Source organism: Boleophthalmus pectinirostris, unplaced genomic scaffold (assembly GCF_026225935.1).
Source record: "Boleophthalmus pectinirostris isolate CB_2022bp ecotype Guang Dong unplaced genomic scaffold, ASM2622593v1 HiC_scaffold_17, whole genome shotgun sequence".
Classification (NCBI taxonomy): domain Eukaryota; kingdom Metazoa; phylum Chordata; class Actinopteri; order Gobiiformes; family Gobiidae; genus Boleophthalmus; species Boleophthalmus pectinirostris.
In genome coordinates this window covers 19521621-19536280 of record NW_026571115.1, presented here as the reverse complement: position 1 = coordinate 19536280, position 14660 = coordinate 19521621, and the positions used below count along the sequence as shown (strand labels likewise).

The 14660-nt window shown below is 38.0% G+C and overlaps 1 protein-coding gene across 1 annotated transcript; it reads left to right on the top strand.

Moving 5' to 3' along the window:
* The first annotated feature begins 5968 nt into the window (after positions 1 to 5968).
* Positions 5969 to 12379, top strand: proza (protein Z, vitamin K-dependent plasma glycoprotein a). The gene is given in 10 exon segments (XM_020933390.2): positions 5969 to 6130; positions 7451 to 7577; positions 9233 to 9372; positions 9451 to 9475; positions 9741 to 9854; positions 10297 to 10431; positions 10820 to 10932; positions 11018 to 11135; positions 11512 to 11552; positions 11554 to 12379. Coding segments are annotated over 9 exon segments (1281 nt in total). The 5' UTR covers positions 5969 to 6130; positions 7451 to 7486; the 3' UTR covers positions 12058 to 12379.
* Positions 12380 to 14660: the final 2281 nt, after the last annotated feature.

Genomic DNA, 14660 nt, shown 5'->3' with positions numbered 1-14660 from the left:
AGGATGAGGAGGAGGAGGGGCAGCTTGAACAAGTGTGTGTGTGCGAAAGAGAGAGAGGGATGTGTGGAGGATGTGAGCTGTGGAAAAGATGTGGAAACAGAATAAGATCAACACAAGTGAGAGAAAAGACATTTTGCTTTTAGTCCAAGGTTGATTCGATTCTTGGGTGATTCATGCTGTGTCTGTAAAAACATCTGACATAAACTGTAAATGTTGAAAATGCAATGCACAAACATTACTCAACTGATAATTTATGCAACTGAAGATAAAATTATTACATACTTGATATTTAAGGTAACACTTCAAAATACCTTAACCTTAATTCACCATAAATAAAGCATAAACCAAGATTTATTCATAATCTTCAAATAGTTTATTACAAATTCAGGTTTATAGCAACTCAATCATAAAAAAGTACTTTAAAAAAGTATCTATATAGTCTATGAACTTAATACACTAACTCAAACTCCCAACCCTTTAATAGGTTAGGTTGCTTTATTCGTACCTGTAGGTAAATTTGCTTTAATTACTTAATATGAATTATTCTTATTAAAAGATCCTATATTACACAAAATTTACTCTTTGTTTCCTCATCAAAAACCTACCTGGAGTTTCATTCATGCATGTTTGTGTAAATCTTTATTATTTATTATGCTGCAAACATTCCCACAGCTCAAAATGCTCCGTTCCACCTTGTGATGTCATGAAGCATGAAGTAGTTTTCAAGTTAACAACTCCTTTTACCTTTTGTTCTGGATTGGTTCTTCCAAGGCTGAAATTATTAAGATGATTCTAGTGAAGGTGTTTGAAGTTTAAAAGTGGAAGACTTCCTGTATTACCACATGACATCACAAGGTGGAACAGTCTTTTCTGTTTGAGAGAAAAACTAATTATGCATGGTTTCTGTGTTAAAATGTGTGAATGAAACAAAACACAACTCCAGGTATGTTTTTGATGAGGAAATAATATTATAATACAATCTGAAAATTGCAATAATACGGGCTCTTTAAAGGATTTGTTCATTATTAATTAAGTCTTTATTTGTGCTTTATGACCACATTTGAAACCTGAAGTGTATATGTATTAACACTGAAAATACTACAAAGATACTAAAAGAAACAATTTGTAAATTCTCATTCACAACTACATGAAACTAAGCATTAGAATTATGATTTTCATGTAGTTTTCATGCGAGTAACTATACACTAAACAACATGCTGACCCATATACAGAGAGGACACAGCCTCTTCAGATGAGGCCAAACACTCTCGTTATATGGACCTATGACCTCTGACCTGGCCCACATAGTTCAAAGCTGATGAGAAAGATGGCCTTGGAGTACTTCTTAATGGTCATGTTTGTTTTTTTTTCTGACTCACGTGAAAGACTGTAGATAAGAACTCTTGCAAACAACACCGGCTGCAATGATAAATGAGAGCATAAGCAAAAAAGCATGAATAAATTATGATCTGCAAACAGGTTGGATGTGGAGTGGTGCTTGTTGTTGTATTTTACAGAAATACATTTGGATTTAATGCATACACTACAATCAATTGCTTTATTATAATCAATAATAGTAAGATGGAAAAACTGGTGAAACATAATTAAAGAAAACTATTCACTATTATCATAGTTCTTTTGTTGTCATTGTGATAAAAAAAATCTTTTAAAACATCACTATTTTTTTGCACTTCCAGACAATAAAACGGTCTCTCTGCAACAAAACAAATTTGAACAAAAGCAGAAAAAGAAATATATTTTCCACAATACAAGTTTGGATGGGTGTGAGGGGTATTTAAGATGGAGTGCACACAGACTATACAAACAAAAAGCATTGAAACAAGGTAGACCTGCACCAAGGCACTGACATGATCTTGCAATGGGAAAAACATAAGCCACGTATGAAATAAGTAATCATGTTTCAGCGGTTTAAATGCTCCATTTCTTCTCAAAATAAGGAACCTAATCACCCCTTGTGTCAGAGGTTTGCCCGATTTTGCATTAAAAAATAGTGCCCATTTTTGTATTTAGTAATCGCCAAATTTCGGTGTGGTAAATTACAATGGCAGTGTAATCAAAACATTTGTTATCTGTGTTCATAATAATCTAAAGAATGGTAACAAACCAGTGATGACAAAAAGTCCAAATGTAGTCTTTACAAAGCTAAAAGAATTAAGTGTGTGTATGGCACGAGTTGGAGGAATAGGGAATTGAAAATGGTTGCTTCGTCTAATTTGTCATGCAGTGCGAACTGTCTGAAGATACAGCTCAAATGTGATAATTAGCACAACGCTGACACACTTACAAGTCATCTCACAAGGTGTCAAGTCTATGAAAAGTATCTTATAAAAGGTAGTCTGCACAACTGTAGTCTAACCTTTGAATATATGGTGTTAAAAAGATTCTATTTTTCTCTCAAGATTTTTAAAATATGTATTGTTCTTTAAGTGGTGAATTAATCTCTACGCATTTGTCTCGATATAGATATATTTAAAGCTGCACTATGTAACTTTTACTGAAAGTGAAAGTGTGTTTGATTTTATTTTTCCAATCCAATCCAATCCAACTTTATTTGTATAGCACAAATGATAAACAAGACAGTTTCCAAAGTGCTTTACATAGCAATGTAAAACATTTTACTAAAAAAAAACAAAAAACAAAACAAAAAACACAGCAGAATTATGTTCCAACTGTGAGGAAACTAATAGAATCATTAAATAAAATAATAATTAAAAAAATGAACAAAAATAATAAAATCAATACATAAAAGCAGTATTTAAAAAAAAATATATAAATAATAAATAAATAAAAGACACAAAGGACCACACAACTAACGCGGTATTAAAAGCCAGAGAGTAAAAGTGTGTCTTAAAATTCTCTGGAAGACTTAAAACTCTCCACTGTGGGGGCTGTTCGGACGTGGAGGGGCAGAGTGTTCCAGAGTTTGGGGCCAGGCACAGAGAAGGCCCTGTCCCCCTGGTTTTAAGTCTCGTTTTAGGCACCACGAGGTGGAACTCGTTCCAGGGTGTAAATCATGTACGGGGGAGTAAGCATGCATTTTTGAAAGATTGTTCCCTCCCTCCCCTTTGTGCAGGCTTGTGGTTTCTTTTTTTTTTTTTTGACAAACAGCAATAACGTTGATACTATCTAGTGGTGTTATGTGAGAATACAACAGGGTCGGGTCAGCCCATCTTGCATAAATGCAAGAAGATAAGTTTAATACCATACTGTATGTGCAATATTTCAGGCAGAGTAATAACATCTCCATGGACAGAAGCAGGTGGTGCACCCGTCTCCAGAAAAAGTGGCACAATACCTATTTAAACGAGGGCAATATGGGGGCACAGCATTTGCAGATGAATCCTTTCCGTTATTTTTCAGAATGTGACTGGCTTTCACAAATCACCTTGTAAGACCTGTCAGTGAATTTGAATGACTGCTGACCCTTAGAGTAGTTCTAGTTTTGTGTTTGAAAGCTCAGTCCAAACCATTTCTATGTCCACACTCCTGATGGCAAATTTGAATGTATATTGAGTTTGCTTTGCTCAGAACTAACATCAACACAGAAAGAGAGTGGGATAAGGGGAACCATTCAAGTACCTCTCATATTTTTCTTCCTTTAAGTGCTCAAGAGTCACTTCCATTGAAAGAGCTGTCACCTTTACCACCTGTCCATCATGAGGCCCGCGCTGGTGTTCAGCTCCAGAGATATCACTCAAAAGCTGTTGAAAGTTGCTGCGGGTGACAAAGACCCGTGGCAATGCTAGATTAGAGAGTCTTACACAAAGGAATGGAGGGAGAGGGGAAATTGTGTGGAAGAAATTAAGTAGCGAACAAAAAGTCACAAAATGGCTTCAGACAGGAGCTGCTTGGAGCTGTCATAACAGGATCCCTGACTCCTTTCACGCGTTTGAGCTCTTGAAAGAAGGAATTAATTTAAGAGCAAATGAAAAGTGTCAAATCATACCTGAACAAATCACTTGGATCTGTACATGAGAAATTACATCGTCTTTAATGTTAAGGGAAAATGAACTAAGAGTGGTGTGAAGGGAGGCGCACCACGAATAAGTGTTAAATAAAATATGGCCACACTGACATACATTGATCACGGATACGCAGCCTGTGGGAGCAGAAGTAGGTGATTCTTCAAGAGGGAAAGACCCCCACAGGGCACTTGAGTACTTAATATCACATCATCATTGGTTCTTGTCGCACAAACTCAGTTACCTGCTCTGCCTTTGGTTAGAGTGTGATGCTGTTACCATGCACATAATAGTCATGGGGTATTTTGGATGCATCATTTCCCTCCTAACAAAACCAGGCCATGTTGTTGTTATTACATGCTGGGCTAACCTTATTACTGCAGTGATATGTGTGCTTTGAGGTCAGTAAGTCTGAGTGGACCATTAGTGTTTAAAGCCCTCTCTGTGTTATTAACCCATTACATCATCATCAACAGTGGCTGGAGACCTTGTACTGTCAACGCACCGTAACACATAGGCTTCCATATAAAACAAGCCACAAGTGTTATTACAGCAAACAGCCACGTGACAACATGCAGCCAGGCACAGACAGAGAGAGAGAGAGGAGCAGGCAATCCCCAGGTCTGCATCTCCAGCCAGTGCCATCCGTCATAAAGTTGTCAAGTCTGAAGAGCATCAATTATGAATGGCTGGGTAATGCCCTGAATGTGTGTTTAGTGGGGCTGTAAAATTGGAGCCCAGATGGAAGGAGGAGCGGGTCAGGCGGGTCACACGTGAGCGTCGCACCACTCTCTCTCTCGTCCCCTCATACCAATTTAGGTCAAACTCTGAAGAAATAATGAGACGAGTGGGAAGAAAGGAATGGGAGCAGTAGGGTTGAGACAATATCAAAGATGTTGAATAAAACATAGGCTAGGTGATGGATGAAGAACTTGGGACTCATGCAGACGTATTCCAGTTTTGCCCATTTGAAAGCATTGTCCAGTTTTATCCAGGAAGTCAACATACACAGGCTACACATTCATGTTCAGTCATGTCTGATCTACTGTCTCCTATGACAGTCACTGGGGAAATTACTGCAATCTTCATCTGTTTAAATCTGTGGATGTGTGAAGGTTGATGGGCAAGGGCACGCTCCTCTTCCTCACCCACAGTTCAGGTCAGTCTCTCTGGATCAGGCTGGTCAGCTCATGCCCCTGCCCAGCACTGGGGACCATCTGGTCCAAACAGGCCCCTTGTAATTCTTCAGTTATTAGACTTGGGAAATGAAAGCATTTAACATGGCTGCAGCTGAGACTAGCCCCACAGCTCTGTCTGTAAATTGCATTGCTCTCAAACACTGCCATTGGAATAATCCACTGGGGATATGGACTTTAATATGGTCCATTCAAATGAACTAAGTAATGAAATATCACCATTAATAATATATTCTCTCTCCAACAAGACGTAATTTATTAGCAGCTTGTGCCTATTTAAGTCTAGTTAACGTCATCTTCTCTTCATAACCCACGTCCAGTTTTGAAGTCACCTGTGCTCCAGACCGATGACAGTCCATTTGCAGTGTATTGATTTGTGAAGCTCATAACATATTTATTCTGATCACATCATCGCTCTGTAATGGTGCTGGTTTCACCATCACTTGCACTGGTATGGTGTTTGCCTTAAGACAGGAAGGCTGTGCTCCATAAAGTCCTCGATTGATCTAGTAGGCCTAATTTCAGTGCTATTTATTCAAGATCCCCACTTCCAGAGGTTGTTTATTTTAGACCTGGTTTAGCCCCAGTTTAACAGTCCGGTGATGGACCTGGTTTCGATCTACTGGTACTCGAAAGACCAAATATTTTCCGAGGTAATAGCCTACTTGAGAAAAGTTTGAGAACCCCACACACGCCGTCTCCCCCGTGTTCTCGCCATGGGGGCTCGTCTTGTCATGAAGCGCCCTCTATCGGTAGATCTACGATGTTACATTTCAATTCCCAAAACAACCCACTCGGCCATCACCCATCACCCATCACCCATCCGTGTGCATGTTTACCACCTCATCTGGAGGCCAGCGCTTGGGGAAAGACGGGCCTCTGTTTTTAGGGGGCATAGTTCAGGTTGAGTTGGATCAGGGTTTGACAGTTTTTTCCGGCTTGTGCGCAGAGGTACGTCGCTCCTGTCGCTAATGTTTATTATAAGGCTACACCGTTACTCAGCTGACTGTAACACGGCCTGGACAGTCTGATCATCCTGTGCAAACCAACTGTTTTGCAACTTAAAAAACAGCTAAAAGGCAAATAGACAAATAACCCGGGCCGGTAAATGTCATTTCCAGACGAGTGGGACACATCCTTTGTTTTGTGCCCACGGAAATGCTAATGCTACAAGGATGGAGGGTGGGATGGAGGGTTCATAGCTACGCAGTTTAGACTCGCGTTTTATTCTCTACAGATTACCCAAATAAATTGTTTCTTTATGAAATTATTAACAGCATAACAAATGTGTTCCTCATGCTTAGTAACAGAAATAAACACGGTCACTGTAACATTAGTGATGACTCGCCCAAACGTGATTGTATTACAGTAGTGATCTGCATATGCCCTGATGGAGGCTTTAGTGTAACTTTAATGATAAATTTGGATAACAAGATTTTCAGTATTCAAAAACTGGGACACCTCTGGTTTGTGGTGGTTGGTAATAAGAAAACCGTGAAACGCTATAGAAAAATGTGACCATTTACCATAATTAATGAAAATTATAATAATGAATAATGAAAAAGTCAGTATAGTCACATTTTCTTTGTTTAGGTCATTTTTAAGCAGCTTTTCTGTATTTTACCAAAACAAATGCCTCTCTTTACTGTTGGCAGGGATCAAATTGGTCAAAAATAGGGACATCTTGGACATGTCACTGGTTTTGGATAAATCTACTGGGACAGAGGACACAGGGCTCAGAACTGGGAATGTCCCAGGTGAATGGAGACATCTGGACACTCTATGACAGGGGTCTCCAACCTGTAGCTTTCAAACCCCTTCCAAGTAGCTTCTGAATTTTATGTACTGCGATGAATAAGTAAAATGTAATTAATTACCATTGTAAATGTATAAGTTTGATGCCTAAGTTTATGCACTAATTAACTGATAATTGTTTATGTTTTATAGAGATCTAACCTGTTACCCTTCTAAGGCTTATCATGACTTGTATAAATGCTCAATTTCTTGCAACCACTAAAATTTGTAGCTCTCTAGAATTAGTTTTGTAAAGGTAACGCCCTGAAGGAAAACGGGTGGAGACCCCTGCTCTATAAGTGTCAGCCAGCTCAGATTACAATTACTTTATGGCATTTGCATATAGCGTTATGGGATTACTCCTACCTTTGTCTTCATCTTTAGTTTATGTTAAACATGCATAGTACCCTAATTGTGCATTTTCTCCTGTTAAAAGTCATTGCATTACATTTACAGTACATGTTGTGATCCTTGTAGTTACAGGTTCCCAACCATCTCTGCTGCTTAACCTAGATGCAGGTCACCATGAGCCCCTCGACTGTCACCACCTCCCTCCTGTTCCTGCTGGTGGGGGCCTGGGCTGGTGACCAGACCCCCCGGAAAGGTGAGAAGAGCCTTTTCAACAAGAACTCAAAGTCTGATCTCTTTAGATTTTTTGATAAGAGCATAACCCACTCTGTAACTATAAAGCATTACTAGTAATTTTGCCAATTAATTAGTCTACCAAAAACACATTTGAACATAATCTGTCCTAAGACTACATCTGCACATGAGTAGGCCTGTCACGATAAATACTATATCGACTTATTGTTCAATACATTTTAGATGGCACAGTACTTTTTGTGGAAAAACTGGTTATTTTTCTGTACTACGATGAGATTTGAGCTGTACAAAGCTGAATTATGAACTTCTATGTCTCATAAGTACAAACTAACTACTTAAGTGTTGCACTCTGATATTTATTTGTTATATCTCAGATTTTTAACAATAATTTTCATTTAGAATACTGTTTTGGGGGTAATTCTGCTTTAAAGTTTGATTACAATTTTAATGTCTATATATTTACCTGCGCAAAATATCCAAATTAAAAATATGTAAGTGTGACAGGAGTTCATGCAAAAACAATTATATACAGAAAAGTACTAGGCTTTTAAATACTAGTACTAGTATTTATGTGTGAAAAGGCATGACTCCCAAATCTTCAGCTAACCCACTCCATACTTTTGACAGTTGTCCAGTGTAAATAGTTTTGGTCAACTAAGACACCACTGACCAGTGAGCTGACTAAACAACTGAAGGACTACTACAGCCCTACACATCAGAAGGAGAAGAACAACATAAAGCCATGTTGAAAATGGCAAGACAAGTACAATCAGGTTTAAATCTAGATGAAAAATAATAAGTTGTAGTGCTGCTATTATTGTGAGGAGAAATAGGAGACAACTTATTACCGTAATAATTACCGTCACCAAACAACACTGCCATCCTTAACTCTCTTTCATTCCCACTCTCTAATACTTAACCATTAGGGGTGGGACAAGACAGAATTTTCATGAGATGAGATGAGAACGAGACGAGATTTTTAATTTACAGTAATCAGATCAACTCAATTTTGGTCTCATGATTTTTTACTGGTTTAATTTCTTTGTATATTGTGTTGTCAGTGGGTGTTATTTGTTGATATAGTTATAAAAATGACAAAATTAAGTCATTTTCATCATATGCTTTTAATGCATTAAACTACTTTTATGCTTGAAACACCAATTCCCCTCATGCATCACTACTGATTATTACCATATACTCAGTATAGGTCTACAATAAGTTATTAAACTTCTCTTCTTCTTAAACTGCTTCTCTGTTCTCTCTTGCACTGATATTGGTCCTATCACTATGAAATAAATACTGGAACAGAGTTTAAAGTGTCAGAATAGCTACACCTCCCTATATAGAGGAGTCTATTAGCTACAGCTGCTAAAAGATACGCAACTTTTCACAGCTTGAGCGAGCCCATGCCAAATGTGAAGATGGCAAAACCTCCCGAGATAGATTTTGTTGCAATTTGATCTCATCCCTATCAACCGTCTAATATGTAACTAGACCAAACCAAACTTCTGTATAAGTATAAGTAAGTATAATCTGTATAAGTCAAAATGAATGTGACATAAATAGTAAAAGAAGAAAGCATTTTAGATTTGGGTTTACTATTTGTAGCATTGATTTCATTGATACAACTTAACGCATATGCTGCTACTCTTTCAGTGTTCTTGGATAAGGAAGAAGCGAGTGCCGTGATTACCCGTCAGAAGAGAAACCAGCCCTCCAATCTAGAGAAGGAGTGCATGGAAAAGTTATGTACTTACGACGAGGCCTATCGGTTCTTCCAAGATACATATCGCACAGTACGTTTTTAATTATTGATTACGCTCAAACATTAAACAATAAAAGTAACACATGTATATTTCTCTGTTATCTTGTAGGATATTTTTTGGTCTGTCTATGTTGGTAAGTTAAAGGTGCAGTATGTAACATTCTCTCTGTTGCCTTGTCTCCACGGTGATGTTATTGCTTTGCCTAGAATGTTCCACAGCATGGCATTAAACTTATCTAACTACATGGAGATGAGCAAGATAGTTTTAATGCCATACTGTGGAACATTCCAGGCAAAGTAATGACATCTCCATGGAGACAAGCAGGTGGTGGACCCCCCCCACACAATTATTTGAGATACTGCTGAGCTCATAATGCTATATATGTTTCTTTTGTTTAGATGGAGACCAGTGTATCAGCAACCCCTGTCAAAATGGAGCTCTGTGTTCAGACAGTGCAGGAGGCTATGACTGTGTGTGCAAGTCTGGCTTCTCAGGGGCACACTGTGAAAAAGGTCTGTGCATGTGGTGAACAGTATGTTTTAAAAAGTAGTACTGGCTAATTGTGATTACTTAACTATAAAAAATAATCATTGATGTATTTTAAATAAATAATCATTGACGTATCGTAATTGTTATCTGGATGGTAAAGACTCTATATGAAAAGACCTTTTTATCATAAAGACAGTGGAATAATTAAATCAAAATGTCAAAATGAATAAAATATTTCTTATAAATACACTTTATTTTTAAATTTTCTCTCTCCAGGAGTCTTCAGTCACGATAATTCAACCTTTATTTGGTTGATAATGCATGTAAGAAGTCTGAGTGTACAATGTAAATAATTGTCTGACAAGTTGACTTATCGAACAATGAATCGCTACTAAAATAATTGATAGTTGCCCTATTGTATTTGCACATCTCAAATGTTGTTTATTATCCCGTGTTTCCTTTTAGATGAGACTATCTGCCCCACCGAGAAGGACCAGGGCTGCTCTCAGTTCTGTAAACCTGGGTATAGCTCTTATGAATGCTCCTGTGCTGAGGGCTGGAAAATCAGCCGAACTGACAAAAACAAATGCGAACCTGCAGGTTGGTTTTATTCATGTTTACCATTTTAAGATGAAGGATTTGTATTAGAATGTTTTCTAGTTTCAAATCATGGCCTTAAATATTTCTGTCAAGTATATAAAATAGTATACTGTGTTCCATCTTATTTGCATTTAATGTAAATGCTAATTACCAGAAACACACCGATGCACTCAACAATATACTATAAAATGTATTTATTTTTTACTGCAACACAGGTTGACCAAAATGCTGCAGAACATAAATAAATAAAAACAACCATGTTTTTTTTTGTTTTTTTTTACTATAATATGAATAGTTTTGTCTTTTCCTCAACAAAACCTGCAGCTACACTAGTTAAGCATAAATAGCTCTTAACCCAACCCTTAACCCTTACCTTTTCCCCTTTTAGTGTCAAATGCCTGTGGCAAAGTGAGCAACTTTCAGTGGGAAAGCAGACAGAAAAGAAACAAGGACAACAACTTCCAGGGCCTGGATTGTCTTAATTCCGAATGCCCTTGGCAGGTAAATACAAAAGTTTAGTTAAGTGAAATTGTATCTAAGCACATGGTCATTGTAGATGACTGTAATGTAAATGTCTGGGTTACAGGCTCTGCTGAAGAGTGGAGAGTCTGATGGTTACTGCAGTGGTGTCATTCTCAAATCAAACATGGTCCTGACTTCTGCTCAATGTGCCAATAAATACAGCAATTTTCAGGTAGTGGTCGGTGAGTACACAATATTTTAATGATCCAATTCAGGTCTTTTTTCTAGATAATCACATTACTAATTGTATTTATTTATTTAAGAGTTTGTATTGTCTAAATTGTGTTTTCATCATTCATGTGTACTTCAGATGCTGAGCATTTATTTATGAACTATTCTAGACTAGTAAAAGATGCATTTACTGCACAATGAGTCTATGAGTTAAAAAATAGTTTTATTTGATTCTCTAACTAATGAGAAAACTTAAAGAGATTTTCTGAAAAAATCCTACTAATCATACAGGCTTTATTCAAGGTGTCAGCCAAATAGATGTTGAATATTGTACAAGAACATGAATACAAAAGGTGACACTGCCCTGTTTCCCTGTTTTTTTGACAGGTACACGCAAGACCACTCCTGAAGATGGTGAGCAGGTACGGCCTGTACACTTCAGTTCACGTCCATCCTCGCTACATCACAGGACGCCCTGAAAACGATCTGGCGGTGATCGAGCTCCGTGACACCATACGATTTAAGACAGACGTGGTGGCCGCGTGTCTGCCCGAGCGTGACTTTGCCGACCATATCCTGGCATCTGGACAATACCCTGCTGTGGTGACCGGGTGGAAGGAAACCCCAGAACAAAGCACCTTCCAGGGCCCTCTCACTCTTAACCAACTGGCTTATGAGCCTCTCTCAAAATGCATGGAGACCTACCCCATGATAATGACAAATAAAATGGGCTGTACGTCGCCGCGGGTCAATGCAGACTGTAGTATGAGTTTGGGAAGCCCCCTGCTAACGTTGTACAGAGACGTCTTCTTCCTCACTGGGATCATCACTAAGCCTGCAGATGCGGACTGCACCAAAGGCTACATTTTCCAGAAAGTGTCTCGCCATCTTGACTGGCTGCAACCCTTAATGGGCTCACGTTATACGCATTAGGAAATTATGTATGTGTGTGCATTTTATCCTGACCATCTCATGCAGCAGTTAGCGTTAATTTGAAATCCATTTAGTCATCCCTTGTAATTGCTTGTCATTTCCTCTGGACTTTCTAACATAGACCACATGAGGGCACTATCATGATATGTTACAGGTAATATAAAGTAGTTGGGAGCAGCATCAATATTATTTTAGTATGTGTTTTTTAATATGGACGTCCTTTAAAAATCTTTAAGTGGCATTAGCCAGTCAATATGCACCTTGTAATTCAAACACTGGTAATCACTGTCTTTGAATGTATTAAATCCTTGTTACCCCTGAAGTGTTGATCATTTCTGCATTCTACACTAGCCTAATATCTTCAAAGATAGCAAAAGAACATATGTAATTGATTAATTAAGTTATGGATGATGTTGAGGTTTAATATTGAAAGCACACCAAAGGCCAAAACCAGACAGGATAAATCTAAAAAGGGTATTGATCAAGATAAATGATAGCCTAATAGAATTGGGGTATCTGTGGTGAATGATTTGCTAAGATAATTACTGGAGTACTCAAAGTTTAGTCCAGATTTAGTCCTGTCTGAGCCATCAAATCATCAAAATATCAATTAACCTAATATCCAGACCGAAGATTCACATTATTAGTATTTGGAAACTTTGTTGTTTGCTTTAATGATTAAATTTACCCTTGTTTTGTTGTTTGTTTTGTTACTTTTTAAACTTAATATTACTTACTGCAATGTCAGAAAAATATTTTACTATAGTATGGTTACAGCCATATCAAACACTGTTATCAGATATGTCTTCTCATTGCACACCTCCCTTAAAGTCAGAATTATTTAATTATTATTATTTGCCTTAAATTTTGTAAACTATTTTTTCCAGATCTGATGCCATTTTGTATGTTTTTACTACAGCCCATTGGACCCATACAGTGAATCTCTGACGTCCAGCCTTATGTGTTTCTGTTCTCAGACATTACCTCCTCTGTTGTCTGGCACCGGTTTCCCACAGTCACCGGCCCACCGCGCTCTTCTCACAACCCCTCGGTGCACAAGGCCAGCTCCGTGTCAGCGCGGGACACAGGACTTGTAAGAATAAAGAATGGGCCACAACAAAAACCTGGCCTGCCACTTTTGATCGGGCTCCTGAAAGGCATGGTTCTAAGTGCAGGGGCCCGTGGTTGCGGTTTCCATGGCACTCACCAAGGAGACAGCTCCTTGTTCCCAAAAATGGCTGTGCTCCTTCAGTGGGACATCCAGGGCAGATTTATTTGAGTGCAGCTCCTTCCTTCCCCAGCCTTCTATTGGACTCTGGGCCTTCTTGGTCCATTTCTTTGCTCTGACAACTCACAAGGACGAGCACTAGACTTAATGTATGTCATCATTTAAAAGTTATGTTAGAATAAAGTAGTAGACACATTTATACATCTTAATAGTTTTAGTTTATGGATAAAGAGAGATACATATGAACCCCATATAAAAATGAACTACTGTATAATAAATGTCCAGTGTTAATCAATAAATTATTGAAAAGTAGTGTAATCATAAAATATGTATACATTCCAAATGATTGCTCTCCAAACTGTTTGAAATGTTATTTTAGAGAACTACTAAAATATTAAATGATACTGAAGTGCTGTTAAACAATACAAGAGTGCCGCAAGCAACACATTTAATACGGGGACTTCAGCCAACACTTATCTTATCTACAGTGAGATTTCTTTTTGAAATATAAGACACTCATGCAGTTCTCAATTTTGAAGTCTGAGAACAATTTACACCACTGTAAAGGGAGGAGGCGATGATGGATTCTGAAGAGACCTGGGATTTGCAGTTATGTTACTTGCAGAGTAATTTTACTGAACACATTAAGAGAACATGACAGAGAGGCATGAGGTAAAAGAAAGTAAAACACTTAACAAATATTGTGTAAAAGTGTTTCTTAATGTCCTATTGTGTGCATCTGGCCAGTGTCCCATTAAATTAATAATCCTCCCGCCCCAAAACCTTAAAATGGCCTCATGCTGTTATCTGAAATCCCCTCCGTGTGGGCTCCTGATGGTTGATTTGACACATAATAATGCAAGTCTCGTGGGTATAAGGGATAGACCCAAAATGGCCGTCTTTGGGCCAGGATTATCTGTCTGTCTAGACTCTGGAGCCACACAGGGGGTGAGAAGCAGTGTTGATATTAAGTATAAATGGTTTCTCAATCATCGTATTATTTCTAACATGGGTTTTGAATTCTGGGTATTTTATGAAACTATTGTGTTATATGGACAATGGGCTGCTAGTTACACTTGGTGAGGTAATTGTGCACAAGGCCAGCAGTAACACAAGGCCCCAAGAGGTATAGTCAAGGTTTGTTTAAGAAGTGGAAGGCATAATGGAAAAGACATTGGAGCAGTATTGGTCAAAAAATAATTGACGAGTAACTAATATTAAATAACTTCTACTAATAATAAATGAAACTTATGTTACCATATCTTTAAATTTAAAATGAGGAATAGGGTTTTTATTAGATGCCAGAAAACATACATTAGTTTACAACCATTGCTTTATTCATTGCTCTTTCTCTCAAATGAACTTGTGTGCATAT